We start from the raw sequence: 27,654 nt of genomic DNA, 5'->3' as shown, positions 1-27,654 counted from the left end.
TTGTCTAGCTAACAGCAACATGTAGAAAATATTCTGCCTGTGAAATTTAGGATTTTGCCATCAATGACGTTTATCTCTGTGCTTAACCCTTAGTAGAATATTCCTAATACTTGTCCTATATGGATAAGACTCTGAGCAGCTGCTATGGGTTGCATCTTCTACCCATCTGTTGATATAGTACAGATACAGTACAGATACAGTACTTACGATACAATATTTATATTGAAGGACAGAGTCAGAAGGACATTTATGCACATATGCCATTTGAAAATACATATTGGTTCATCAGATAAAAGGTAGTATAAATGCCACAAGTATTTGCTCAAGGATTCTTTTTCTTTTAAGTGAAATCTCTAATTGTTGACACTGTGTTGTCATTGCTCTGCCTCCTCTTTTTTGAAGCGGGCTTCCAAAGTTGCACTTTAAACTTTGTTCATTCTGTGCCTTTATCAAAGGGCCACGGTTAGGCAGACAAAATTCCGCAAACTACGCCTAGGGAACCAAAATGGGAATTCGCAAACGGATAATATGCTTTTTCTTATTTGTATTTATGGCTCACTCCGTAGACCTGACAGGTAGGAAGTTTTGCTCACATAATATTAACGCTTACTTTTCAAAAAAAGAAAAAAGAGCACAAGGAAAGGATATACTAACCTCTTATTATTCTATACCTTTAAGAGTTAATTCCCCATTCTCCTTATTGCACAGGAGGGAAAAATAAATTAGAAGAAGGAAGCTTTATATTAGTACTAGCATCCAGAAATGACTCATGCCATTTACCCCCTAATAATAAAGTGGGAATGCAATCTAATGCACGATACTTAGAAATTGTCCTATTGAATGCCATAAAACATACTACTTAGTTAAGGATAAACTGAGAAGGAAGCCTCAGTTGTAAAACTAAATTAGTTGCATTTTGGGGTTTACCAGAAAGAAGTGGGCCATAGGAAGGAAACGGAATATTTTGCTCTTTTCTGTCTTATTTTCTCTATTGCTATAGATATTCTACCAGTACCAGGGAGGTGTGCTTGGAAAACGAAGCCTGCAGATTTGTTTTCATATGAAGCATTGAAACAAAAATAGCTTCTCATACCTAGTGACATATTTCTGAACAAAAATGAGAGCCTTCCCATCCCCATTCATTTTTATGTGTTATTCAGCACGTAGGTGGAGCTCAAAGTTGTTGCCATCCAATTTACCATTTTAATCCAGCACCAAACATTTTCATTTTGCCATTATTGAAGGAGAATTTTGTGCAGAATTACCATATTAATTTTTGCAGATGCAAACCATGAGACAAATAATCTTCCCATGTACCATCTTCCCCTTTCGTGGTATTACAGTGTCATCCAACCGGTCATCTTCCAAGGAAGGATATTTTCGGTCTATTCCAGTTGTGGGGCAGGGGGCTGTTTTAAATCATTTCCATACTTGAGAGGATGGGCTGACATGGGGATGGATTAGGCTTCTGATTTTTCCCTTGTCCTTCTCTTAAGTGTTCCTGAAAACAGAAGATGCAAATCAAGTCCTGACAAGATCCAGACGTGCTGCTTTTATGTTTTTTGAGGAAATTTTCCAAGGGGATTTAGAAAGAGAATGCCTCGAGGAAAGGTGTTCGTATGAGGAAGCAAGAGAGGTTTTTGAAAACCCAGAAGAAACTGTATGTATTTTCAAAATCAACATTTCCCATATAGACAAGTTAATTCCTTTATGAGCCTTCATTGATGGCATTCCAATGAAGTATGTTCACAGCTGTAATATCTGCAGCCAATTCATTCTGGAATCATTCTAAACCATTTCTATACAAGTGCATAACCAGGGCATTATGTGTGTATTCCACATGCTGTAACTCAGCCTGACACCTGTTGACCACTTTAGGTTAATGCAGGCATGCCTTCTCCACTTCAAGGTTTTAATTTTTATATTTAAATATTCTCCTATATTTTATAAATAATTCAAGGTGGTAAACATACCTAACACTCCTTTCTCCTCCTATTTTCCCATAATAGTTGAGGAGAGAGCATGACTGACCCAAGGCGTCCCAGCCAGCTTTCTTGCCTAAGGCAGGACTAGAACTCACAGTCTCCTAGTTTCTGGCCTGGGTCCTTAACCCCTAAACCAAACTGGACCAAATGTTTATGGTCCAAATGGGAGGAAGCAAACAAAACTGGAGGAATCCATCAATCCCTGCTCATAATACATAGCACCATTTGTCAGTAGTGTTCCTATGAAAGCAGCATATTTTATGTTGATGTTGTTTTCAGTCAGTTCAGGGAGTGATGGATGGTACTTTAAGTTGGCTGTGGGAAAGAGCCCCAAACTGGGAGACAGTACAGTTAGTGTTCTGCAGAGCAGAGAAAATGTACAAGGACAATAATATGTTCGTGATTTGCTGCTGCCTATCTCTGCAAAAAAGAAAAAAAGAGGAATGGCATAATCACATCTATGTCTATTTGGGAATAGGACTCAGAGAGTTGAAAGATGTTGACCAAATGCTAAAGACTGGTAAACTTTACACTGCAGTATAGAGCAATTGTCTTATGTTCCTTACAATCAGTCATTTTTATATGTCTGAAGTTGCACAAGAAAACAACTACATCCTTTTTTCCAGGATGAATTTTGGAGTGTCTACTTTGGTGAGTACCTAAGAAGAAATTTAGAAATACTTTGTAACTGAAGAATTCTCAATGTTTATGTTATCTTTTAAATCAACAGCTGTGGTGGTATAATTTACTATTCTAAAAGACACTCAAGAGAAGATGCTGCCATTAATACAAACTTTGCTTCTTTATTCTTAGCCTTCTTTGGGAGGGAGGGAGGGAGGAAGGAAGAAAGGAAGAAAGGAAGAAAGGAAGAAAGGAAGGAATTCTAGTCAGTGCTATTAATCCAGACTCATTGCTTTAAAATGAAAGAGTTTTCAAACAGTTCCAGACTAGTCTTGCAGCAGTAATAAACAGACATAGGAATATTGTAATTTACTATTTTCTTTTTAAAAGAATAGTGATGTTTGAAGAGTCTTTTTTAAATGTTTACTTTTTTCATAAATCATGCTGTCCATTTAAATGGGTCTGCTCATCCTGCACTCAGTTTGTTATGCTTATTTTTACAACAGATTTATCTGTAGAAGTACATTTTTCTTTCTTGTTTGATCTGCTTTATTTTTTTCCAGAAAAATACATCAAATCTTTTTTTAGAAAAACACAAAGCTTTTTCAGAGGCCTTACTAACAGAATAATCTCAAATCAGCTGAGAAGCATTTCAAAATAATCTTATTTATGCATGTTTTTTTTTTTTATTACCTTGAATTTCCTTCACAAGGGAAATTCAGGCTGATTTTATTGATGGCAAAACAAGGGAACTGACTAAAAGTACACATTTATTAAAATTTAATCATAATAAAAATAATTTGTCTAGTTGCGCTTGGAAGTAATCCACATGTTGGCATGGTGAAACTATCTCAGAACGAAGCAGAGGGTCAGACTGTGGTCTGCAACCTAAAGACAGTCTCAGCCCTGTTTTTGCAGGCAGTGGTTATTTCAGATCATGCTGCCTAATTATTTCAGTAAAATGCAAAAGGAGTGATGACTTTAAGGATTAAGGATTTTGTTAAACAAACAAGCAAATGTGCAAAAGCTTCTTTCTACCAGGCTTACATTTATTTCATTTCTAAAAAGTATCAGAAAACAATAGAAAACAACATTTTTTCAGTCCAAGTGACATTCCTAAATCATTGCTCCTGCAACTCTTAGAAGATGAAGATTTTTTTGTTTCAAAAAAGTTTTCTCCCTTGACAAAAGTTGCTTATATAAATATAAAAACTAAGACCAGAAATGATGCAAGCAGAATTTGATCTGTTTGAGTTATAAAAGAAAAAATATTTTCCAGACATCATTGGTTTTCACCCTTTACCTGAGCCCATTGGTTTCTTTTCAGAATATCTGAGATCTGATCTTTGTTGCACTTTTATTGCTGATGCTTTTTTTTTCGTAACAGTATTTTGTCAGATGTGTTGCAGCCTTACCAGGCATCCTCAGTCTTTTAGGGCTACTGACATTCAGGGATCACATGACAGGAACCAATGATGGGGTGAAGCCCATTATATCAGAAAGCAAATAAAGGGTTTTGTTGCCAACAACCATATGTATTGAGACTACAACTGGCCCTGCTGATTATTAGTTTTTTGGGGGGAGGAAGGATTCCCAACTCATATAGAGAGTGCCTGAGTGGTGAACAGCACTCAGCCAGTGGTGGGATTCAAAAATTTTTGCTATCGGTTCTGTGGGCATGGCTTGGTGGGCGTGGCATGCCATGGCATGGCTTGGTGGACGTGGCAGAGGAAGGATACTGTAAAATCTCTATTCCCTCCCCATTCCAGGGGAAGGTTACTGCAAAATCCCCATTTCCTCCCAATCAGCTGGGATTCGGGTGGCAGAAAATAGATGGGGGCAGGGCCAGTCAGAGGTAGTATTTACTGGTTCTCTGAACTACTCAAAATTTCCACTACTGGTTCTCCAGAACTGGTCAGAACCTGCTGAATACCCACTCTGTATTCGGCATAGAAGAAATGATTTCAAAAATTTAAATTGAGCCTAGGAAACTCTTTTGGAAAAGTTGCTTAGTAGCTTACAGATAAACATATGAAGAGGAACAAAATATAAGCTCCCTTGTCAGAAAGCTCTAAATGCAGGTAGTGTTGTTGTTTTTTTTCCAGGTGGTAACCGATGCTCTTCCAGCCCCTGCCTTCATAATGGTGCATGCAGGGACACTATTCGCGGCTACACGTGTGACTGTAGAGATGACTTTGAAGGAATAAACTGCGCTTTCGGTAAAAAGCCGTTTTTGTTAATCAGCCAGAATGTGTGCCGTTAATTCTTATGAGCAATTAGCAATGGTTCAATAATGAAGGCACTATAACGAATATAGTTTGCTGTCTTCCAATACTAGGTGTCATAAAAGAATTTATAAGGGTTCCTCTGGAGGCTCACTAGATAAGGAATGGGGACCTGATTTTGCCCAGTTCCTCTTCCTCTGCAGCATTTCAGGAGATTCCCCCCCACACCAGATTTTTAGCAGAAAAAAGCTTGCTGCCACATTGCTTTGGTGGCAACAAGAACAAGAATGCTGATCACAGGTTATTATGTATGTTTGTTTTTAGCTTGGGATAAAAACCTAATAAAATAACATAAATAGTATGTTATTTTTTATATATTATAGTATATATTTTCCCCCAAATCTCTTGTCATGGTTGAAGAACTCTCACTTCTCTTTGTCTTTTTTTCCCCTTTTGGACTACAGTACAGACCTTTTCCTTCCAATATTGTCTTTCTGAAGACAAACCACACAATAACACTCATAATATTTTCCATGAGATTTTCCATTGTGCACATGCATTTGTAAAATGAAAAGTACAATTACTCTTTAATAGGTCATCTATTTTTATGAGGGCAGTAAAAGTTGAAAGGGGGAAATGATTTAAAAAGAATTACTCACAGCCCATCTAATGATATCACTATCTTGCCACACTTCATAGAAAACTACACTGTCATCTTTGTATTTTATTCATACTGTAAATGAATTGAAGTTCTGCTTAATTGGTGCATTGAAAATTACGGCAGTGTGGAATGTTTTGGCTGGAGATACAAAATCATTTTGCCATGAATACCCACAACTAGATACAATCCAGCCATTTTAGTCCATTGTGGGGGGGTTTTCCACTCTTAGTTTCTCAAATCTACTACCAAAATTTAAAGCTGACTCTATGCGTGTGATTCATTCTAAACTTAGTCATACTATAGTCCAAGAAGGGTGGCAAATAACAATGGGACTTTACACAATGATTTCAGTGAATCTTCTCTATGACTAAATCTGGGTGCCACTCATCATTCTCCAGAGCACAGCTGCAGCTTTTGATTCCAAAAAAGAACTTACCAATAACTTATGGCAGTTATAAAGAATCTGTACATCTCACAGAAATAGTCTGGCAAATGATATTCTCAGAAATAAATTGAAAAAAATAATTGCCACTAAAATAAGGACAAATATTAGAGAAACAAAGTCCTTGCTGGTTTTTTGCACAATAATTTGATTTCTTACTTCCCATTTCATGTTTATCTTGTAAAAGTAACATTTTATTTTCTATAGCTAAAAATGAATGCCGCCATGAAATCCACAGAGGGTGTCAGCACTTCTGCTACCCAGAATTCTACTTTTACCGCTGTTCATGTGCCCAAGGCTATAATTTGGGGGAAGACGATAAATCATGCATTGCAGAAGGTATGTAGAATTTTTTAAAGAGAGATCTTGGAAGGTAACCCAGGAGTCAGTATTGTAGGCATATTAAACAAATGAACTGAAATTATCTCTTGGTTCATTTGTCAGTTTCTGAGGTTGCATTAAGGACTGGGAGAATATTACGTATTGCAATAATCCTTTCATTGAGTATCTGTGCAAAATGTAGCTCATTCTAAACATAACAGACAATGTAAATACAACTCACTGCCACTCCTTTTAGAGGAGGCTGGGCTCCAGTCATAAGGAATAATGAACAATTTTGATCCTACTACAGCTTTGTTCTACGTCTACAGAAAAAAAATCATCAAAAAACAAGAACACACATAACAGAATAACAGAATTGGAAGAGATCTTGGAGGTCTTCTAGTCCAACCCTTTGCTCAAGCAGGAAACCCTATACCTTTTCAGACAAATGGTTGCCCAATCTCATTAAAAACCTCCATGTTGCATCGCCCACAACTTCTGGAGACAAGTTGTTCCACTGATTAATTGTTCTTGCTGTTAGAAAGTTTCTCCTTATTTCTAGGTTGCTTCTCTCCTTGATTAGTTTCCATCCATTGCTTCTTGTCCTGCCTTCAGATGCTTTGGAAAATAACTTGACTCCCTTCTTTGTGGCAACTGGTTGGATATTGGAATACCTCTGTCATGTTACCCCCATTCCTTCTTTTCATTAAACTGGACACACCCAATTCCTACAACTGTTTTTCAAATGTTTTAGCTTTCAGTCCCCTGAAAGCTCTTCTCTGCACTCTTTCTAGATTTATTTTAAACTTATCTATTTCTACACTTTAAAGCAATAAAGCTCAGGAGATGGTTGCCGCCTCCCCTAAACTGAATACCAAAGTTTTGTGTGTGTGTGGGGCGGGGAGAAATAATCTATTTCCAAAGATGTTTCAGTATAGACTGCAAATGGTAGCGAAATAGTTAAAGTGTGCTTGTTTTCATCAACCAAAGACCCAATTTCTTGTTTAAAAAAACATTTATTTTAATCAAATTTAACAAAAATAGTTGCTTTTGAAATCTACTCATTAAAAACGACATTGTTTTCTTTTCTTGCAATATATTTCCAGATGAATGTGCCTGTGGAAGATTCCAGCAGCTTTCATGTCCACTTAATCCAGCTGACAGAGAATTCCCCTGGCAGGTACCCAAAGTGATGGAGGAGTTCCTGATTTGGTCGGGCTGTTAGGGCTCAAATGGAAACTTGTAATACTTACAGGTGGTCAAATCCAAATCCAAATCGTGATTGTAGATCAGAAAAGTAAAATTTAAAATATAAATTACAAAACAAAATTAAATTAGTTTAGGACAGGGTTCCTGACCCGCAGGCCGGATACGTCACCTGCTGGCCACGCCTGGTTTAGTGAAGGGGAAAAAAATCCTGATACATCATGTGACGACAACATGAGTTTGACACCCCTGGTTTATGGGGTCAACTGATATCATGTCTTTACTGTTGCCCACTAACAGGTAGCAGCTCTCCTCATTTCAACTTAGCATCAGATAATAATTTAGTACAGTACAAAACAACTATTTTGCATGGAAATTGTTTGAAGACTGGTACTATATATAGTACTTTCACACTTGTCTATAGTAAAGGGGAGGGGATGTACTCAACAATTTTTTTCTCTCCAGAATCACATGGACATATTTCATGTATAAGTGTTATATTTTATCTTGTATTTAGCTCTAAAGGATTCTGCCCTTAGGCTGGGAGTTAACATATTCAAATAATTCACATATTTCATGGTAATGAGCATTCTGGAGCTCCCTTTTCGGGAGCTAATTCTGACTTTTTGGCTATGATGAAGTATAGTGTGCACTGTTTAAAACTTTGTGGTATCGAAGAGAGCATCCAATTCTTGTATTATTTTTGGAATTCTACTCAAACAATGGCAAACAACATTTTTAAAGAGAATTAAAGCTGGATAATCCTTCTTCTTATCCATTTGTGATTTGCATGAATTTTTGCTAGTTGCCTAATCTGGATTTTCTACCCCATATTCCTTACTAAATCTCAGCTGGGCATTATTCAGCATAACCCAAATGTTGTCTTATAATCATGAGTTTGGTAGCACCTTTTCCAACTAACAAATTTTTATTAAAATGCCAAAGCTGCTATATAGTTTTTCTCCTATATTGAATTACCAACTATCCAGTTCATAAAGACAATTACAACTGCTAGTTTTCCTTATGAATCAATGTCCTATAAAACTGTAATATCAGCAGCAATGGGGAATGAAATGGCAACGTATCTAGTGGATGTATAGGTAATCCTCGATTTACAATCGGTCACTTAGTGAACATTCAAAGTAACAACAGATCCCCAAAAGGTACCTATGACCCAGTTCCTGAATTTTGCCAGTCAGGCTCACCTATGGTCATGTGACAGTATTTGGTGTATTCAGCCAGCCCACATTTATGGCCATTTGCAGCGTCCCATTGTTATGACCATTTATGATGGTTTTGCCAGAAAGAGGTGTTGACTTCCGGCTTTCAGAAAAAACAGCAATTATTGGGCTTGCTTAATGACCACAGTATTTGTTTAATGACCGCAGATTCACTTAATGACCATGGTGATTTGCTTAACTGCCACAAAAAGGTCATAAAATTAAATGAGCCACGTGATGACTGCTTTACAATGATGCCTTATGACCATAATGGGCAGGCTACCTCTAAGGAGCAAAAGAAATGCTGATTTGCTTTGTTTTTAAGGTCTTGCTCTTAAATTCAGAAGAAAAATGGATCTGTGGAGGTGTTCTCCTGAAAACTAACTTTGTATTGACTACAGCTGAATGTGCGCTGCTGTCTCCCGTTAGTGTTGTGGTTGGTAAGTAACTTAATAACTGTTTCTCTCAATATTGGGAATTTCAAAGAAATAGAAACTCAAATACATCAAGTAAAAGTATTAGTAGATTCAGAATGTTCACCTGCAAATTTGCCATACTACAGTATGTGTGCATGTATGTATGTATGTATCAGGGATGGGTTCTACTTACCTTTACTACCGGTTTGCAGGGATCTCGCACGTGCGCTCGCTTTGTTCGCGCATGCACAGATCACTTCTTATGATGTCACAGTCAGTGGGCGAAGCCTCCCACCAGTTTTACTACCGGTTCTATAGTTCAGGTCCGAACCGGGGCAACCCACCACTGATACGTATGTATGGATGGATATATGGATGCATGGATGACAGACAGACAGATACCATCTTAGCTGCTAACACCCAGCCAACTTTGCCTAATCTCAAAAGTTACTGTCTGCCATCATTAATGAATTAATTTGGATGGGATAAGAAAATCCCAGGGCTATTCTAGAAAGTCCAAGAACATTGTGGAAGGTAGTTATGACAAAGTCCTTTTCAGTCTTCCCAAGAAAATTGCATGCTGCATCCATACCACCATGAATCAAGCTTGAATCAAGGAAGCTTTTTAACTTTTTATTTTAGGCAAAAAAACGGAGAATAACAAAGAAACCTTGCATTTCCCTAGCGCAAACATGCATCATGGAGCCACAGTGATGCTAAAACATCACCCAGAATATTATCTTTTTAAAAAAATCATATTTATTGAAATGTCACAATATTACTGAGATTTCTGTCTTCTCACACGAGATAAGACTGGGTGTTAAAATCTCATCTGATCTGGTAATTGTGGCCATTTATTTATCCCTCCCCAATGTCGGTGAAGGTACGTGAAGTAGAAAAGTTGTCAAACTGTGGTCCGGTGTGATAGTGGATATAATCATTATGTTATTATTCCCAATGTGGCAATTCCTTTCCTACAAATTGCATCATGCAAGAAATGATGGGTTACAGTGCGTTTGCTATCATCTGACTATAGGTATTTTTGTAGACACTGTTCCAGTCACTGCAGCCCCCCCCTCCTTTCCCCAACCACAAGCTCCTCCTAAGTGTGACAAAGGTTGCCAACATAGATATTCCACTATGTGAAATTAGTGCCACCTCTTCTCTTTTCATGATGCTATATAAAATTAGTGGTTTCACACCACTTATTGGTAGGACCAGCTTCGGCTACGTACTTTATTAATTCTTCTTATTTCAGCCCTAGTTAAATAGGTCTAGAGCCAACATGTATTTCTTTTTTTTCTACACTTTGTACAGGTGATTGTCTACACTTCTGAGCAAAGTAAATAAATTTTGCTACCTTTGTTTTACTGAACCCCATAGATCCCAAAAGAGATGCATAATCTATAAGCATTACTGCACTAATAACTTCAGTTGTATATATTTAAATGTTTTCAAGACACCGTTCCTCTCTGTGTTTATTTTTCTATATTCCATAATATTAGCAACTTAACTCGCAAGATGGCATTTTTCATTTGTTTAATGTAAAGCCGGTCAAAAGAAAAGCTATTGTAATGACCAATGAATATACTTTTTTACCTGTTCAGGAATCAACAAGCTGCAACTAATTATAAATTATTTGAATCAAATAATACCAGTGAAAGAGTCAAATATACACCTCCGCTATGACAACACCACTGGTGAGAACAACCTGGCTTTGCTTGAGCTTAGCAGCCAAATTGACTGCGACAGGAACCATCTACCCATATGCATTCCAGAAAGGGATTTTGCAGAGCACGTGTTGATTTCACAAATGGAAGGTAGTCTTAGTGGCTGGAATGCAAACAGAAGTCACCTGACACCCTCCCTGGTACAGTGGCCTATTTCCTACCTCAGTGAAAATGATTGCAAGCAAATTCTCAACAGAAATCTGATAACAAGGGAATTCTGCGGCCGCAGTCAAGCGCAAGCCAAGGAGATGCCTGTGGGAGGAAGTTTTATTGCCGTTCCCTATAAAGGAACATGGTTCCTCACCGGAGTTTTAGAACCATGGGCAACTGAAAGAGTTAACTGGAAAACATTTATATTTACCAAGACCTCAAGATACACAATGTGGTTTAAACGAATAATGGGATAATGAAATATAAAAACAAAAAAAATATAGAAAATGAGTATCCAGCATATAACATATTCAGGTTTGAAGCACTACTGTAAATATGATGTATGCCTATCTATGAAAATAAAACTTTTTTGCCTTCTGTGAACAAAACAGTATTCATTTCATTTGCTTCTGTGGAAAGATTTCATAGAACATCCAGAGATAGAATCTGTATTTGTTCCCAGTATCAATTATCAAAGTACTAATTTCACTGATTGTGAGATTTGGTATTAAATCTGACTATCTTTCCCCAGTAATGTGTATTTAATTTTTGTATTCTCTTCAGGAGAATAATTTCTGAGATCACTGTTTCTAATATATAAACATGAAGAAATGCAAAGGACAAAATCTAACACAATGACATCATCAAGAATTTTATAATTCATACCACTGTAAACTAGATTCATTGTATGTGCCCTGCAGATAATTACTTAATGAGACGCTTAATAGAAGCTCTAAATTGCCTTATAGGTGCTGAAGTTATATTAACAACATAACAGCCAGTCTCGCTGAAAGTACTCTAAATTTACAATTTAAAAAATGTAAAACATCCAGCTATTATTTTTCATTTTCTACATTTAATTAAACTTTGAAAGATAACACATTAAGTCTTTACATGTTTTTTAAAAAAAATATTATAGCAATATTAAAATTGAAAACATCAATTATGGTCATGTTATGAAGTGTTCACCAGAGGTTATCAACATAATATTATGCTGTTTATTCAATTGGGAATTTTTATCAAGAAAAATCCACACACAAAAAATTATGATGGAACAATACATAGTTCATTCTGTACCTGTTCTGAAAATTGCCTTCCAGAAGGTGGTTCTGAAGATTACAGAGAGGGGATCATAATCATTTCCTTTGAATGGAAGGAAATAGTGGAGCCATTCCTTCTCTTCTGTGCTGCAGCAATCTCTTCAGCATGCCCCTCTTTGTCCTAAATGCAAGACTGTTCCACCTTTTAAAGAGGGCTCCTCCAATCATAATCCCTGCCCAGGAGCAACATTCCTCCATCTCCGTTCAGCAGACAGTAGAAAGTGGAGGGAAAGGATTTTGCTTGCTGACAACAAGCTTCTGATGCTGATGTGATATATAGCCCTTAATATGACCCTGGTTTGGGGAGAAAAACCCACAAGCATCAGCCTGGCAAATTTAGAATAATTTACATATATCTCTTGGGTTTCAATATTTATTTAACTATGTATATGTTTTAATGCATGCCATTTTTGAAAGGTTAATTACAGATCAAAGCAATATTATGCACAGGGACATGCTGTTGTGCGAGGTTGTGTGCTTTAGGCACTAGATTATTTGAATAAGGCATGTACAGGGCACAGGGCTAATGTGTGGCGAAATGAGTGAGAATAGGTTACATAAGTGAAATTATAAGATTAACAGATTATTTTGAATCAATATTCAAGCAGGAAGCAAAGTCACTGCAAACAAAATAGTGTTAAGTCATATTCTGAATTAACGCTCCTTTTCCTGGTCTTGAATAATGTCATTATCCCATCACCCATCCACCCCAAAAACAGATTCTCTTCTTTTGCACAAGTATCTCAAAAGAAAGATCCCACACTGGATCCTTAATTCACAATTCAGCAGTTACAAATTATTCCATTACTCTCAACATAGGCCCAAATTACCTCCAATTTAAGAACTGCTGTTCTAAATCAACTTGGTATCCTCCAGATTACCAAAATATAAACATATGAATTTATAAAGTTAAACCCCAGAATTCCAAATCAAGATGATCTTTCCACATGCTAGATAAGAATTTGGGCAGCTAAAATTCAACACTGGTTGGAAAGGTGCACTAAAAGGTATCAAGCAGGTATAAAGGAATTCCTTTTCTTGAATCAACATTGTATTATATAATCCTTTCCATACACCATTGCTGCTGATACTGTGGATATCTATTTTCCCTGAATCTGTTGCCTTCCAGCTATACCAAAACCATGAATTTCTGAATTCTCTGCCAGCTTGGCCACTGATTAAGCAGGCTGGGAATTTTGGGATCTGTTACCTCAGTGAAGCCCAAAGGCACAAGGCTGAAAAAGGCTGATGTATTCTCACCCTAACACAGAACCTGGGGCAGCTGGCAATGGTCCTCTGACTATAAGCTAATGATTAATATACCATTAATACAATGTTGGAGGAATATGTAATGGAGAAAAAAACTTGTCCAATTCCATTGTTCCATTGAGTAACCATTTGTCCTTTTATGCTTATGAATATACAGAGTACGTTCACTGTATATAAAAGTAGGATTCAGACACATAAAATGTTATAGTTCGGTAAGCCTACGACAACAGCATATGTTGTTTTTATCCATGCCATATTATGAATGCCAACACTTACCATGTAAATGAGATTAGCCAAAATGCACTGGACTTCATCAATATCAACATCAGTGACTTTCATGAATTTCAGGGCAACCAGAAAGGCATCTAGAGCTAGCTGGTGAGTTTTAAGTAACAAATATCTGAAGGAAAGGGGGGGGAAAATCACAGTTGCTATTACTGATAATAATTCCAACCTAGTCTATGCCTCAACCTCCATTTCTATGCCTTCGCTGCCTACTCATATTTCTGGGAATGAAAACATCTACATATTTTATTTTTCTGAGAAAAGATTCTGCCACATAGTCTGGTAGATCCAGCCAAATTTCATTGTGATTAAGTTTTGGAGTTGAAGGAGACTACTGCAAACTAGCAGGTAAAGGACTGTGGTAAAATATTACAATTTTTGTGTGTGTGTATGTATGCATGCATGTACATATGTGTATATGTATATGTATGCATGTATGTATGCATGTATGTATACACACACATATATATGTAACCTTTAACTGGAAGAATCAGTGCAACATAGGAGAAAACCGTTTCAATCAAGGTACCTCAAAGGGGCTAACTTCTAGAATGTCAGGACCCATTATTCCCATGGGAATGAAATTTTGGAAAGTTCTTGCCATGTCAGCACAACTGAGCTGCTGTTCAGTGCCACTGCTCTGCTGCCATGGTTACCTGATCCTCATTTACAACATTCCCTGACACCTTCTCACAAGTTAATGGGGAAGCCTGAGAAGCTTGCAGGGAGAAAGTCAATGGGGATTATGTGATCATAGCTGCTGACAGAAACACAGTGATAGATTTGGACTTGTATTATCTGTTTTGGTAAGGAAATACAGTATTTTTTTAAATTGGAGGTGTCTTGGCAACGTTTCGATGAAGTCTCATTTGTCATCTTCAGGCTGGTGGTCTCGGCTTCGTGCTTCTAGGAGCAATACATTGGTTATCGGTGGCAGAAGATATCCCCCAATCAGCTGTTCCCAGAGGTGAATTTTAGCAACAGGTTCCTTGGTTGTGAGCTCTCTGCCTTGCTTTTTTTGTGTGTGTGTGTGCTTTTTTTTCTGCCTCTGAAACTTCTGAAACTCCATTTCAGAAAAAAACTTTTTTTCCTGCCTCTGAAAGCCTCCGAAACAGAGTTTCAGAAAAAAAGCCTCGGAAGCTCTGTTTGGAGGCTTTTTTTCTGAAGCTCTGTTTGGGGGCCTCTTTTCTGAAGCTTCGTTTCTGATGCTTTTTTCAGCTTCTGAAACCTCCGTTTAAGAAGCTAGGCGAGGCTACATTCGGAGTATAAGACGCACCTAGATTTTCACCCTCTTTTTTTTGGAGGGGGGGGAAAAGATGCGTCTTATACTCCAAAAGATACGGTATATCTGAAAGGATGACCCAAATGGATCGTGAGTTTCTGGTTAGTCCCTAATATTGGGTTAGTCCCAAATATTTGGAACCAAACTACCCTATTATTACTTTATTTGAAGAATGAAAGATAATCTTGATATTTTACTAATAGATTAGGGTTAATCCAAATAAGCAAGTCTGCTTATTCCAGAATAATGCAGCTCATATAAAGTAGTATTTCTATTAATAGCCATACATGCTGAATCAAAACAGAATATAAAATTCATATAAACCAAACAATTCTCTTTATTCCCTGAATTCTCTTTATTCCTTTATTCTATGACTTTTCTCAGCTAGTCTGTATAGTTACTATAGTCAGAAAGATAGCTTTCCAAGTCCCATCTCAGAGACCTCTCTTTTTTAAAAAATACACAGGGACAGTTTTTCTCTTGCCAGATATTTAAAATAACAGGCAAGTCTCTGAAAATCTAAAGCATGGTTCTTACATTTAAAACAATAGATTCCAGATGCTTCTGGCAAATGTATTACTGATTAAAAGATTTTACTAGTATAAATTTCCATTTAGGAAGATGGTCAAAAAGTTCTTTGCTCAACAAGTGCAAACTTGCCATTTCAAAAAGTACTCCTTACAATAAAGAGAAAATAAATAATATAGTTGTTGACTTACAACAGTTCATTTAGTGACACTTCAAAATTACAATAGCAGTAAAAAAGTGACTTGTGACTGTTTTTCACACTTACACCATTGCAACATTTCCATGTTCTTGTGATCAAAATTCAGACACTTGGCAATTGACTCATATTTATGACAGTTGCAGTGTCCGGAGGTCATGTGATCAATCTTTTGCTACCTTCTGACAAGCAAAGTCAATGGGAAAGCCAGGCTCACTTAAACAACTGTATTACTAATTTAATACTTGCAGTGATTCACTTAACATCTGTGGCCAGAAAGTGGGGCAAAACTCACTTAACAAATATCTCACTTAACAACAGAAATTTTGGGCTCAACTGTGGTCGTAAGTCGAGGACTACCTGTAATTCTCATTGATCTGACTTTTATAACATCAAATTGTACACAGTACACACTTAGCCATGTCAAGCAATATAAATGAAACTCTTACACTTTCTTGAAGAGATTTCTGTAGGTGATGATTTTCAGCTTCTCAAGAATAAGGAAGATACCGCAGCGAATGAAAAACGTCTCATGTTTTGCCAGAGCATCATTTAATAAAAGAAGGTTCCCTTCACTAAAGGAATTTGAAAAATAAAGATTTTGAACATTCCAAAAAATTCACAGTGACTATCTACATATAACTTGGGATGCATAATCCTATACTGAGTGATGAGCAACAAATAGCTTCATAGGAAGTCGGATATCCATTTATTTGACTTTTCTAGTATCTTGGTACTTCCCCCATAGCCAAGAGGAAGAATAAACTAAAACTCTGTTTCACTTTAACCTGACATATTATTATGGGAAAATGTGGAATTCTAATCTAACAGTCCAAGAGTTAGAGACTTGTTCAATCTTTCCTTTCCTGGTTTACTCAGAAGTGTTATCCCAATTAAGTAACTATCATTACTGATAAGTACTTAGTCAATTACTTCTTTCCACCTTGATCCTCCTACATTAAACGCAGGGGTGTCAAACTGGCGGCTCGTGGGCCAGATGCATCATGCACAGGTCACACCCACCCCAGCACCGCAAAGGCAAAAAAGTCATAATATGTCACGTGACGCGATCAAGTTTGACACCCGGGCTATAAAGGCACCAAAATTCTTTCATAACCTAATGAAAGCATCATTACTTCACATTAAACACTATTAATAACTTCCCATTGCAAGCAACCGTCCTGCTATAAGAAGGAGAGATACAACACATATATTAAATTGCCTGGAAAGGGCATGTTAACTTAGAACCACCAACAAGCATGGTATTCTTCAGAAAGAAGCCCAGAAAGAAATTAACCAGTTTACAAAAACCAGACCAAATCAGTAAATTAACATTCCGGTATATATGAAAGAAGAGATCTAGTCAAAATAAAACATAATTTTACTTTGTTCTTCCTCCTGGTTTCATCGAGGAGAAACGAGAAAGTCCACAAACCATGACTTTGTCTCGGATGTTTCTGTTTGTACATATCACACTAAACCGATATTTAGAGATATCAATATTGAGCAAATGAATTGGCAACTTTTTGCATTCTGGGATCTACTTTGCAAAGGGTGAGACAGCAATGGCAGGGCATTAGTTACAGCTCAAATGTGGTTATGATTGGGGTGTTCCATTTATTTCCTGAGGAGAGGAGAATGTTGGTTTAATCTGCATTACAATACTAATATGAAATTAGGGACTAAGAAGAGCATTTTTTTTAAACAGCAAAGTAACATTCAACAGTTCGTGTTATCTACATTGTAAGACAAATAGTTTGCAATCTTACTACACTAATAGGATTATAACTATATGCAGTTCCATAAATGAAACTTACCTCACAGCTTTTGTAACTTCTGCAAACTGCATGAGGTCATACTTTTTTAAAAGCTGGATCATTGGCATATGGCCCTGAAAATCCAAGCATAATTTTAAACTCAATGCCAAAAATTAGAAACACCAATAATCAGTTTTTTCCTAAAGCAATAAACAGTCATGAATTGTTCTGCCAATTATCACTATAGCTAATCTCCTAGCACAAAAGAGACTATTTTTGGCTGCCTACTACTCAAATAATATCCAGCGTATGTAGGCAGGATCCTAATGGGATCCTAAACTGGGTCAAGTTAGGCCAAAGTCATCTCTCTAAGTGTCCTACAGCACATTTACATTACATATTATTCCTAGTCATAACGCCATTTTTAACAGAAAGACCATTTTGAAAGACCAATTCTGAATCTAGCAGAAAGAATATATTGACAGCAGTCACTTTCTATTGGATCTGGAGTTGGAGTTTTGCATTTAGCAAAAGGTACCAAAGAACTGCTCTTTCTCTTCTTCCTGTGTTCTGAAGCTTGAACTACAGTTCCTGCCTCATGGAGAAGTCATCACTTTATTCTTAAGTGCTTGCAACAGAAGTTCCAACTAAGCAGGCCAGGAAATTTATTAATGATTCTGGCTCTCTGGAATCCAGGTTGTCATTCTCAAACTACATCTGATGGCATCCTATGTCCTCAATCTAGTTTCAAGTTTTCCTTGACTATTTGGAGCTACAAAACATAAAAAGCTATGTAACAACTGAACAGCTAACAATTTTATATGCCTAGTGGGTCCCAAATCTTACATGCCTTCTTCCATAAACTATACTTATGATGGGCAACTCCATAAATCTCTGGCCAAGAAAGGGCTCATTCCCCAATTCATTACTAAGTACAGGAACATACTTTAAGACCAGAGATTCTAATCTGCTGATACCTGACTTGATATCTATCAAAACACATATCATCATTTTTACACTAACATTCATTTTCATTTAAACAAGGTAGGAAAGTATGTGTGATTTCTGGAATTCTTTTCAACCCCTTTACCAGAAGTAGCCTTAGGAAGCATTTGTACTTTTGTCTGGGTTATGAATTAACAAGTTGCAACTGTATTTCTGCTCTATCCTTAAACTGCATTTGTGTTGCTTGTATATATATGAGCTGCATGTACTCAACTCTGGATCACATGATGATGATGATGAAGGAGGAGGCCTAGAGGAGTAGAGCCAGTAGCATTCAGAGCCATGCCCTACAAGCCTTCCCACTTGGAACTTTTTCTACAGTTCCAAGGCAGCTCTGGACCATTTCTAAACACTGTCTTTCTTCTGACTTCCAAATTTGTCCCATTCTGTGTAATTTTTATAGAGTCATTCTGTTGCCAAACAAATACACAACAGAAACAGTCCTGAGCTCTTTATATAATTTCTTTTGAGCAGTTCACTGTGTTGGCAAGAATAAAAGTAGGAACCCCAGCATGCTACAAAGCAAAGTGCCAGCTTCTTCCATTGCACTGAATGAACTCCAAACAGAGCTGTAGTCTTTCTTTAAAAAATGGACAGTTGCCAGTCCAAGCTTTGCAGAAACGTGTTCACCTCCCCAGAAAAAAGACAAGCCTTGAATAGAAGATAGAATGGATGAAAGGGGCAGGCCAACAGCTAATTTGAGAATATCCAGGACACATTCTCATAATTCCAAATTCTTATACTATTCATCAAAGTTCGGAATCTCTCCTGGAGGAAGACTGATAAGTTCAAATGCCACTCACCAGTAACATTTTCACTGGCAGCAAATAAATCAATATCATCCTTTTGTTTTTCTGACTAGACCGGTGACAGTGCTCAAAGGCAAAAGACAGATACTCTTCAGCTGCAAGAAGACAAAAAAGAGGAACACCATAACTCATCAACATAGACCAGGAGCAAGTACTGGGCACAGTTTAATGAAATTAGCAATTTATCTATTTCAATGATTTGTGCTAATGATGAATTAAGGTGAGTTTATCCACAATAATTTTTTTAGCAATCTTTCCAAATGTGGCTCTGGAAGATTGCATATATCCTGTTACAGTGTAAAATCTAGCTCTTCAACATGTATGTCTTTTATGCTATTATCAACACCAAAATAAAATCAGCTGAGATTTCAGTATACATTATATACATCAAGAGCAATGTATCTCTGTGTTGGCCATTTTAAGAGGGAGGACTTCAATTCCCAGAATTCCCCAGCTGGCATGCATTAAAGAGAAAGACCATAATGATTATTCTCAATAGTGGTTTGTACAAATACTCAAGTTTAATAAAACAGTTCTCCCTAATCATACTTACTCCTGAATTTTACTACATCAGTTTTCTGAAGAGCAACAAATGTCAATCTCACAATTGTCAGAAACTTAAACATTTTGAAAACAAGACAGTGTTCAAAGTAGAAAGGAATGCTTAGTTTTTAATCAATCTAATTTACGAGTTTGGTTTAACCTGAAACAGACCATTTCATTTTTCCCACACTCTACTTTTAACTCTGGAAATAAGAAACAGAATGACATTAATTTTTAAATCAGAAGGCACACCTCAAAACATAAGAATATAAAACAATTTTATGCTTCTGAATTTGATGTTAAGACTGCAGTATAATCACAGAAAGAACCTCACATGCTCCTTCTATAGATATTCTTCTATAAGCTTCTATAGAGCTTCTACAGAAGCATCTCTCAGGTTAGAAGTTAATTGTGGTCAATGTAGTAGCATCAGTAGCATCAACAAAAGCTAGTATCAATTCAACATATATGACTAGTGAAAACATCAGCGTAGAAATACTAAATAGATACAAATATGTGGAAGGAATATCAAAATAGGAAAGGAAGTAGAAAAACCAGGAAAATCCACAACATGTTGGACCTTCTAAATAATAGAAATGATGTTCTCTTCAAACAGTTTAATGAAATTTGCAATTTAATTTCAATAATTTGTACTGACAATGAATTAAGATGAGTTTATCAACAGTCATATATCTGTAACCTGCAGTAGTCTTATGATACTGAGATCAGACATATCAAACCAACTTTTTAAATGTATTAATATGCAAAAGTTCATAGCAAAAAAACCCCATCAGTTATATTAATATGATAAATACCTTGTTTAAAATCACTATCAAACATTGCCTTCCTTCCAACATAGTACCTGTATGTAACTCTTTGTGCCATGCTATATTCATCTTTAAGGTTTGAGCTATCAATTGCTCTTATCAATGGTTTACATAGGTGAAGTTTATTGATCTGGAAAGAGCAACATTGTTAGCAGAGGGGAAGTTACATGTGACAACAATCTTGAGTTAAAAAGAAAGAATTCTTGATAAGATTTTCAAGTTCCTGTCATACCTTAAAATATATTTTAAATAGTTGATTCACCAGAAACAACATGCCCCACTTTTTTGAATCCTCAATGCTGGCTCGACTGTAACAAATATTACAAAAATGATCAAAATCAATTTTTATCCTTACACATGCATATTAGACTTTGAGCCACATTCCTAAACAAGTGTTTTTGTATACCAAAATCATAACCGAGGTCTCTACTAACATCATAATCCTCTTTACACATATTCAGAAACATTCTATTGAGCTCATCAGATCTAAAGTGGCATATATAAGAGTTGCTTTATAGGGGAGATGAGACGCATAAAAATTTAACAAATAAATAATAAATAAATAAATAAATAATATAAATATTACGGAGACCAGTTTCAATTGTGACATTTATCAATGAATTAATATTTATATTCATTTTCAACCCTACGAATTCAAATCTTAAGACTGAGGAAACTTTATCTTAAGAAAAATAACCTCTGCTTTAGGAAAATATGGTTAATAATTTGCCATAATAAAGCTTTCAAAGAATTCCAAATTCAACTTATGGACAGTTTCACAATTGTCTCCCAAGTCAAGGAAGACTGACATATAACAAGCCTACAGACCAGTTTACAAAGTATAAAAACTGTCATGTATATTTCCAACAATTTAACCTAGGACTATGGATATACTCACGTGTCACTTGCACATACACGGAAACAGCTCATAAGAAGTTCAGCTGCTTTTTCCAACATGTCACCAACTTTGCCTTTGCCTTTCTTTGCTAGTTGTTGATCAGCCTATCATGACACAACAGTGAGATACAGTCACACTTAAGCCTTCCAATCACTAAGTTGGGACAGAATACATACATACTCAGAATTTAGATACAGTGTATACACAAGTGAGCAAATACCTTTGTGTATTCCTGAACATGTTTCAAGCCAAGCCCAGAACATTTGTTACCCCGTCCAACCCAATCTCTTCCTTTGCTTCAGCATCTATTAATTTTGGCCCAAGCAGCAATACTTACACTGTTGGCAAAAATTCGAAGATCAAGTGCCACTGCATACATAATAGGCAAAGCCCTGGCAAATGGAAATTCAACACAGGGTTAATCTTGCAAACAGTGAAAAATAACCTGCTGCATACTTTTAAGCATAGCAACAAAACATCTTTTATATTTATTATTGTAACATGGACAATGAAATTTTACAGTTTCTAATGAGTTCCTTTAATTTCTCCAAATATTCAGGGACATGGAAAAAGCACACCAATACCAAAGCCCACATTTACCCAGGACAAATAAGGCCTTGAGAGATTTCATGGCTGTTTCAAATCTTTCCATGGGCTATTTTTAATATTTATGGAGGATAGTCAAATGGCTGAAAATTATAGGAAAATGCTAAAGGTAAAGATAAAGGTAAAGGTAAAGGTTCCCCTCACACATATGTGCTAGTCGTTCCCGACTCTAGGGGGCGGTGCTCATCTCTGTTTCAAAGCTGAAGAGCCAGCGCTGTCCGAAGATGTCTCCATGATCATGTGGCCGGCATGACTAAACCAAAGGCGCACAGAACACTGTTATCTTCCCACCAAAGGTGGTCCCTATTTTTCTACTTGCACTTTTTACGTGCTTTCGAACTCGGTTGGCAGAAGCTGGGACAAGTAACGGAAGCTCACCCCATTACACGGCACTAGGGATTCGAACTGCTGAACTGCCGACCTTTCGATCGACAAGCTGAGCGTCTTAGCCACTGAGCAAATAATTTAATGCAAATAAAATTAAATTTTGATTTAGTTGTCTATCTTTCTTCAATCTCCATGCCATTCTCTATGTATGACAAACTGCTATTTTTGGTCCGCCAAGAGATCACTTTGCTTCTGTTTATCTTCAAAGTTGAGGAACATTTGAGATATTAAAATGGGTTATATCCTGACTTCCTCTACCTATCTAAAATGGAATATTTCTCATCAGGCCAGTTCATTTATATTTTGAGATATAGATGAATGTTACTCAGGTACTTACCAGTTTTCTTCTTTGTGTGCTTGAAAAGCTCTCAGGAAAGATGTAGAGAATATAAGGAAATCTGATGAAATGTGATTCATTTAAAAAATCATGGAATTTAGTGACCCAGCTCTAAGTATGAACCCATAGCTTAACACCAATATAAAAAGGCAAAAATAATGTCCTTGGTTTAATATGGATATTCACAGGATGTGGATGACCGAACCCACTCACACTTTGATCAGAAGAGGCCGCAACTATTACATCATGCTAATTACCAAATATTAACATCCTCCTTATCTAGAAATGCAAACCCATTGACTATAAAAGCCAGGCTTGAAGATTCTTTACATTGGGTGTAAAGCCAGAATTTTTTCAGTATTTACATCCAATTACAGTATAGTTGCCCCTGTTTATAGTATAGCTAGACCCTGAGTCTAAGTAGTAGATCAAACATTTATTTCGTCCTTAACCCAACATTGGTAACTCTGTAGTTTGTGCTGAAAACTTAACTCCAAATTCCACTGCAGATTTTCAAGAGAGCAAATGGTAAAGGATATTGTACTACAACTGTTTGGCATTTGTATGCTTCTACAAAGTCATGGTTGGCAACTGCGTAAGTACATCTATTTAAAAAAATGAAACATGAATTTTAAATAATAACCAAAACTAAGCTGTCTTATATTCTCTTCACTTGAATTTAATAAATCTTAAACACGTTTTTTATTAGTAAATCCAACTGTACTTCTTAGTATTTATTTATTTATTTTATTTATTTATTTAATTAAATTTCTATACCGCCCTTCTCCAATAGGACTCAGGGCGGTGCACAGCCTAAGTAAAAACAGAGCATACAAAATTTAAAAACAGATTTATCCAGCAATTTAAATATCAGACTTCTTAAATGGCAACAAATTAATAGTAGTTAATTTCATTGGCTAAAAAGGATACTTGAGTAGAATGCTTACTTATGATATATTTACAATGTTTTATTTTCCTACTTTAGAATTTTTCAGATACAATTCTATGCAAATATTCATTTCTATGGAATAACTGGGTTTAAAAAAATCCTATTCTTTTACACCATTTCAGCCACTTCTATACGTTCAGAATAATTGCTAAGATGGTTTTTTTAGTACAAGGTTCCATTTGTGACTACTTGGAATACATGAATGCGGCATCTTATCTCACTCAGTTTTACCTTAAATGAGCAGCAAACATCTCATCATAAGGTGGTTCCAGCACTTGTTGACATTTTTCTTCTGGAGATGAAAGCTAATTATAAAATAGACCAGAGGGAAAAATGAGGCCTTGTTGCCATAAAATAGTTTGACAAAAACCATGAAGCTTTAGAAGTACAATTTAGCTGCCTTTGGCTTTTTTCTCATAGCAGCTGAAACAAATAATAAAAAGAACTTTATAAGTATACCGCCTGGCCAAATTCAATTTTTAAGAAGTTTTGAAGATATTTACAGAATCTTTGTTCTTTCAGTCAATGATATACAGTATGGGAGGGAGGAATCATTGGAATTAGATTCGAGAGTGACTAGGTTCACATTTTATAACAAGGATAAATTATACTTGCAACTCAAAAAAGAGAAAAAAATGAGCTCAGAAGGCAATTAGGTTTCAAAAGTTTAACATACAATGATCATGTGAAACCAAATCCTTGCATGGCGCAACATTTCATCTAAAAGCTGGCTATTAAAAAGACTGTATAATATACTGCTTTTAGAATCACAGAATTCTGGAGTTAGAATGAACCACAAAAATTATTTATTCCTATCCTTTGAAATGTATAGAAAAATGAGTTAAACCTTCTTTCAGAGGTGGATGTCCAACCTTTTCTTTAAAAGATGGCAAACCAGTTCTGTAGAAAGACTGTTGAATACACCTTTTACATTGAGCAAGTACAAGAAGATACCTCGTCATTAAAAATACAAGTAAACATTGCAATACCTTTTAGGCATGGAATCCACAATAAATCAACAGTTCAAAGTGTATTTTAAAGTATTTTCCATGGCTCTAATTATGGCTATCTGACAATCCTATATATTTCTATTCAGGAATAAATAGGTCATGTTCCTTTATTGAGTTCAGCAGAACTTCAATACATTTACAGGATTGCAGTCCAAATGTGTTACCTGCAGTCTAGGATTTGCAACATGAGGATGTTTAAATGACACTAATTCTGCACAAAACAATCCATCTCTGCCATCAATAGATTCCAGTACCTGTGAAAGAAAACCATGTAAATTTATTATTAGAGGACCAGCAAGAAAACTGTATTAACTCTTGCTAGTTTTGATTATGACCATCATAGTGCCCAGCGGTAGGGAGTAACATGTGACTTTCCAGATATTGCTGAATACAGTTCTTATCACTGATAATTGGAACTGGAGTCCATGAACATCTGGAAATCACATGCCGTCCATACAATTTTTATACTTATGGAGAAACCTCCTAGAATCAGAAATGAATAGAGCTGGGCCTTGGTATAAGTCTCATTTCTTTGTAACTAAAAATAGCAAAAATAGCAATGAAATAAGAAAAGATATGACTAATTTAAAGTGATTTTTAAAATAATCTCATGAAATTATTGAAGGCAAAATGCTTCTACTATTTCCATGTACATTCAACAGAGCATTTTTGGATTTGGATGTTAGATTAGAAGAATTTTTCAAAGTATACCAAAATAAATAACTAATAGCAGATGATTTTTTTTCAAATTAGATTTATCAATTAATTACCTGCTGCAAATATTGGTTGATACTGATATGTGCCATTGAAAGAGCACTGCATAAAATTAAGTGGATGCTTTAATCTGAAAAATAGTAGACATTAGTACAATAAAAATAGCACAAAAGTTATTCAAAAAGGGCTGAAAAATCCCAACTAGTCTCAAATCTTTCAGCACCATATTGACAAAAAAGATATCCCTTACTGTGTTTATATAATTCCACTGCTGCCATTACTTTTTCAAGAATAATCCCAACTCTCATCTCTTAAAGCCTATCCAATTTGAATCTTTAAGACCACACAGAGTTTATTTTATTGAGTTTATAGTTTACTTTTTAAGACCACATGTGATTTAAATCTATCGATTGGACTGTTTTCTCCGTATCTTCCATCCACAGAGGGCTGCACATCAGACCTTTCTCTGGGGGCCATTAATAATATAATTGGAAGCAGACTTATTAACAGCTCCTTGCCTTTAGGATCCCCATCATTTAAGCACTTATTTAAGGGTTGTTCTCTCTTCCCAAAATTGATTTCCTAGAAGCCAGCCTCCTTCAGCACATAGTAGTTGGGATTCTCTCACCAATAAGTGTAGGTCTCAGCTGAACTGTCATACTACAAATTCTTTAATAAAGCCGTTTGTACATAAAAACTTTTTAATTAGTTGAAAACTGATAAAAGCTGTGTTTACTCCATATTAAATCATTGGATTAATTCTGTCGTCCTTTTTAACCCAGCGATGCTCGATGGCAGACAAACAGAAAAGGATCAGATCTTTGCAAAAAAGCTAAACTTAAAAGTTACAGGGGCGGCTTTTGCTGTCAGGTCCGAGGAGGGATTAAGGGCGGGCTGGCAGATGTTATTGCAACACAGCTCCCATCGGTGCTTGGAAGCAAAGCCGATGTGCAAACGACCAGAGCGGCACTAACCACTCACTGATCACGGTTGTTCATGGCTGCGACAGCTAATCAGCAGCGAAAGCAAAAAGAGACCCCCTGCATATGCACCAAAGCAAGATTTAATACGAGAAAAAGAAGGAACCTTCTGGAACATAAGGACCAACACGTTTATTGCAGCTTCGCAGGAAAATATCTCGATTTCCGGAATCAAAAACTGAGCCTTCACCAACGATACCAAACAGCCACGATGTTGCGGCACGCATGCGCACAACTTTCCTATTGGCTGCACTGTTTCTTCCAGGGCTGCCTACCACAAGCCCGATTCCCGAACTACGTCACTGCTGGGTCGCCCTGCGGGCTCTGTTGCAGATAGGCGGACCAAGCAGAGCAGCTGTCAGGGTCCTCTATCGCGGATTGGCCGACTCCGGTTTAATGTTCCGCCTATTCCCAGGCCCTACCTACAGTGGAAGCGACTCCTCGGTACTAATCTAACCGAACGAGAAGGGCGTGTCGATGCAAATGAATGGGGTGGGGCTCAGAGAAAGCGAATGATCGAAGCTTTTAAAAAATCCGGCGGCCACTAGGGGGCAGCAAAGGGGCAATGACCTGTAGTTGTCTGTCCGGATTTCTAGTATTAGTTTTTCTCATTATCTCCCAACCTAAAAGCTCAATATGAACAGTTTGCTTTTTGCTTACGCTATCCGTTTGGTCAGATAATTTCCAGATTAAGCTAATGCGTAATTTACGGATTAAACCAGTATTAAAAGGTTATTTGTGTTTAGAGTAAACCTGTTGTCATTTAAGGGAATATATAGTTCTGATTTAGAATAGAATATAGAATAGAATTCTTTATTGGCCAAGTGTGATTGCACACACAAGGAATTTGTCTTGGTGTACATATAAAAGAAAAGATACATTCGTCAAGAATCATAAAGTACAACACTTAATGATAGTCATATAGGGAACAAATAAGCAATCAAATCATATTAGGAAATAGTCAATATAATGATTTCATGCAGTTCTCAATTTTCCTAAGGAGACGAGGGGAAAAAAAATAAAGCCCATCAAGAGGAAAAGCCTGAAAAAGTCTAATTTAACCACAAGCCGTTTGTTAGGATTGCACGCCTTGGCTCTACCAACAAGGCAGCGCAATTTTAGGCAGATTCTGTGCAGGCTGATCAGCGGATCGGCGCTATAACTAGCGAGGAGGAAGATCATATTGGAGGAATCC

General features: G+C 36.6%; 2 protein-coding genes across 3 annotated transcripts; one reads left to right on the top strand and one right to left on the bottom strand.

Moving 5' to 3' along the window:
• Positions 1–440: 440 nt before the first annotated feature.
• Positions 441–11,857, top strand: PROZ (protein Z, vitamin K dependent plasma glycoprotein). Its single transcript, XM_034419050.3, has 8 exons — positions 441–575; positions 1,497–1,660; positions 2,612–2,636; positions 4,712–4,825; positions 6,142–6,273; positions 7,362–7,435; positions 9,007–9,121; positions 10,705–11,857. Exons 1-8 carry the CDS (start codon positions 506–508, stop codon positions 11,232–11,234), a joined length of 1,224 nt encoding a protein of 407 aa, XP_034274941.2. The 5' UTR covers positions 441–505; the 3' UTR covers positions 11,235–11,857.
• Positions 11,817–26,909, bottom strand: PCID2 (PCI domain containing 2). Of its 2 annotated transcripts, none has more exons than XM_087895414.1 (15): positions 26,566–26,909; positions 25,536–25,609; positions 24,930–25,019; positions 23,987–24,060; positions 23,346–23,411; positions 22,807–22,848; positions 21,814–21,868; positions 21,477–21,580; positions 20,811–20,886; positions 20,567–20,708; positions 19,203–19,303; positions 17,455–17,528; positions 16,087–16,212; positions 13,623–13,746; positions 11,817–12,371 (listed from the first exon to the last, which is right to left on the bottom strand). In XM_087895414.1, exons 2-15 carry the CDS (start codon positions 25,569–25,571, stop codon positions 12,282–12,284), a joined length of 1,200 nt encoding a protein of 399 aa, XP_087751540.1. In that variant the 5' UTR covers positions 25,572–25,609; positions 26,566–26,909; the 3' UTR covers positions 11,817–12,281. The 2 variants fall into 2 exon arrangements, with proteins under 2 accessions (XP_087751540.1, XP_087751541.1); XM_087895415.1 differs by having other exon boundaries at positions 26,588–26,669.
• Positions 26,910–27,654: the final 745 nt, after the last annotated feature.

The sequence above is a fragment of the Pantherophis guttatus genome, chromosome 5, assembly GCF_059756535.1.
Source record: "Pantherophis guttatus breed Tessera chromosome 5, ASM5975653v1, whole genome shotgun sequence".
In the NCBI taxonomy this organism is placed as follows: domain Eukaryota; kingdom Metazoa; phylum Chordata; class Lepidosauria; order Squamata; family Colubridae; genus Pantherophis; species Pantherophis guttatus.
Note: the sequence above shows the minus strand (reverse complement) of the source record. Positions and strands in the feature narration are given on the sequence as shown.

What these genes read in the sequence shown, in the direction of transcription:
- PROZ (XM_034419050.3), top strand. Translation starts at nt 506, where the DNA reads ATGGGAATTCGCAAACGGATAATATGCTTTTTCTTATTTGTATTTATG. An exon ending in TTGAAAACCCAGAAGAAACT is followed by an intron (nt 1,661 to 2,611) that starts GTATGTATTTTC and finishes CCTTTTTTCCAG; the next exon opens with GATGAATTTTGGAGTGTCTA. An exon ending in ACAGAGAATTCCCCTGGCAG is followed by an intron (nt 7,436 to 9,006) that starts GTACCCAAAGTG and finishes TTTGTTTTTAAG; the next exon opens with GTCTTGCTCTTAAATTCAGA.
- PCID2 (XM_087895414.1), bottom strand. Translation starts at nt 25,571, where the DNA reads ATGGCACATATCAGTATCAACCAATATTTGCAGCAG. An exon ending in TCAACCAATATTTGCAGCAG is followed by an intron (nt 25,020 to 25,535) that starts GTAATTAATTGA and finishes TTTCTTTCACAG; the next exon opens with GTACTGGAATCTATTGATGG. An exon ending in AGAAATCTCTTCAAGAAAGT is followed by an intron (nt 13,747 to 16,086) that starts GTAAGAGTTTCA and finishes CCTTTCCTTCAG; the next exon opens with ATATTTGTTACTTAAAACTC.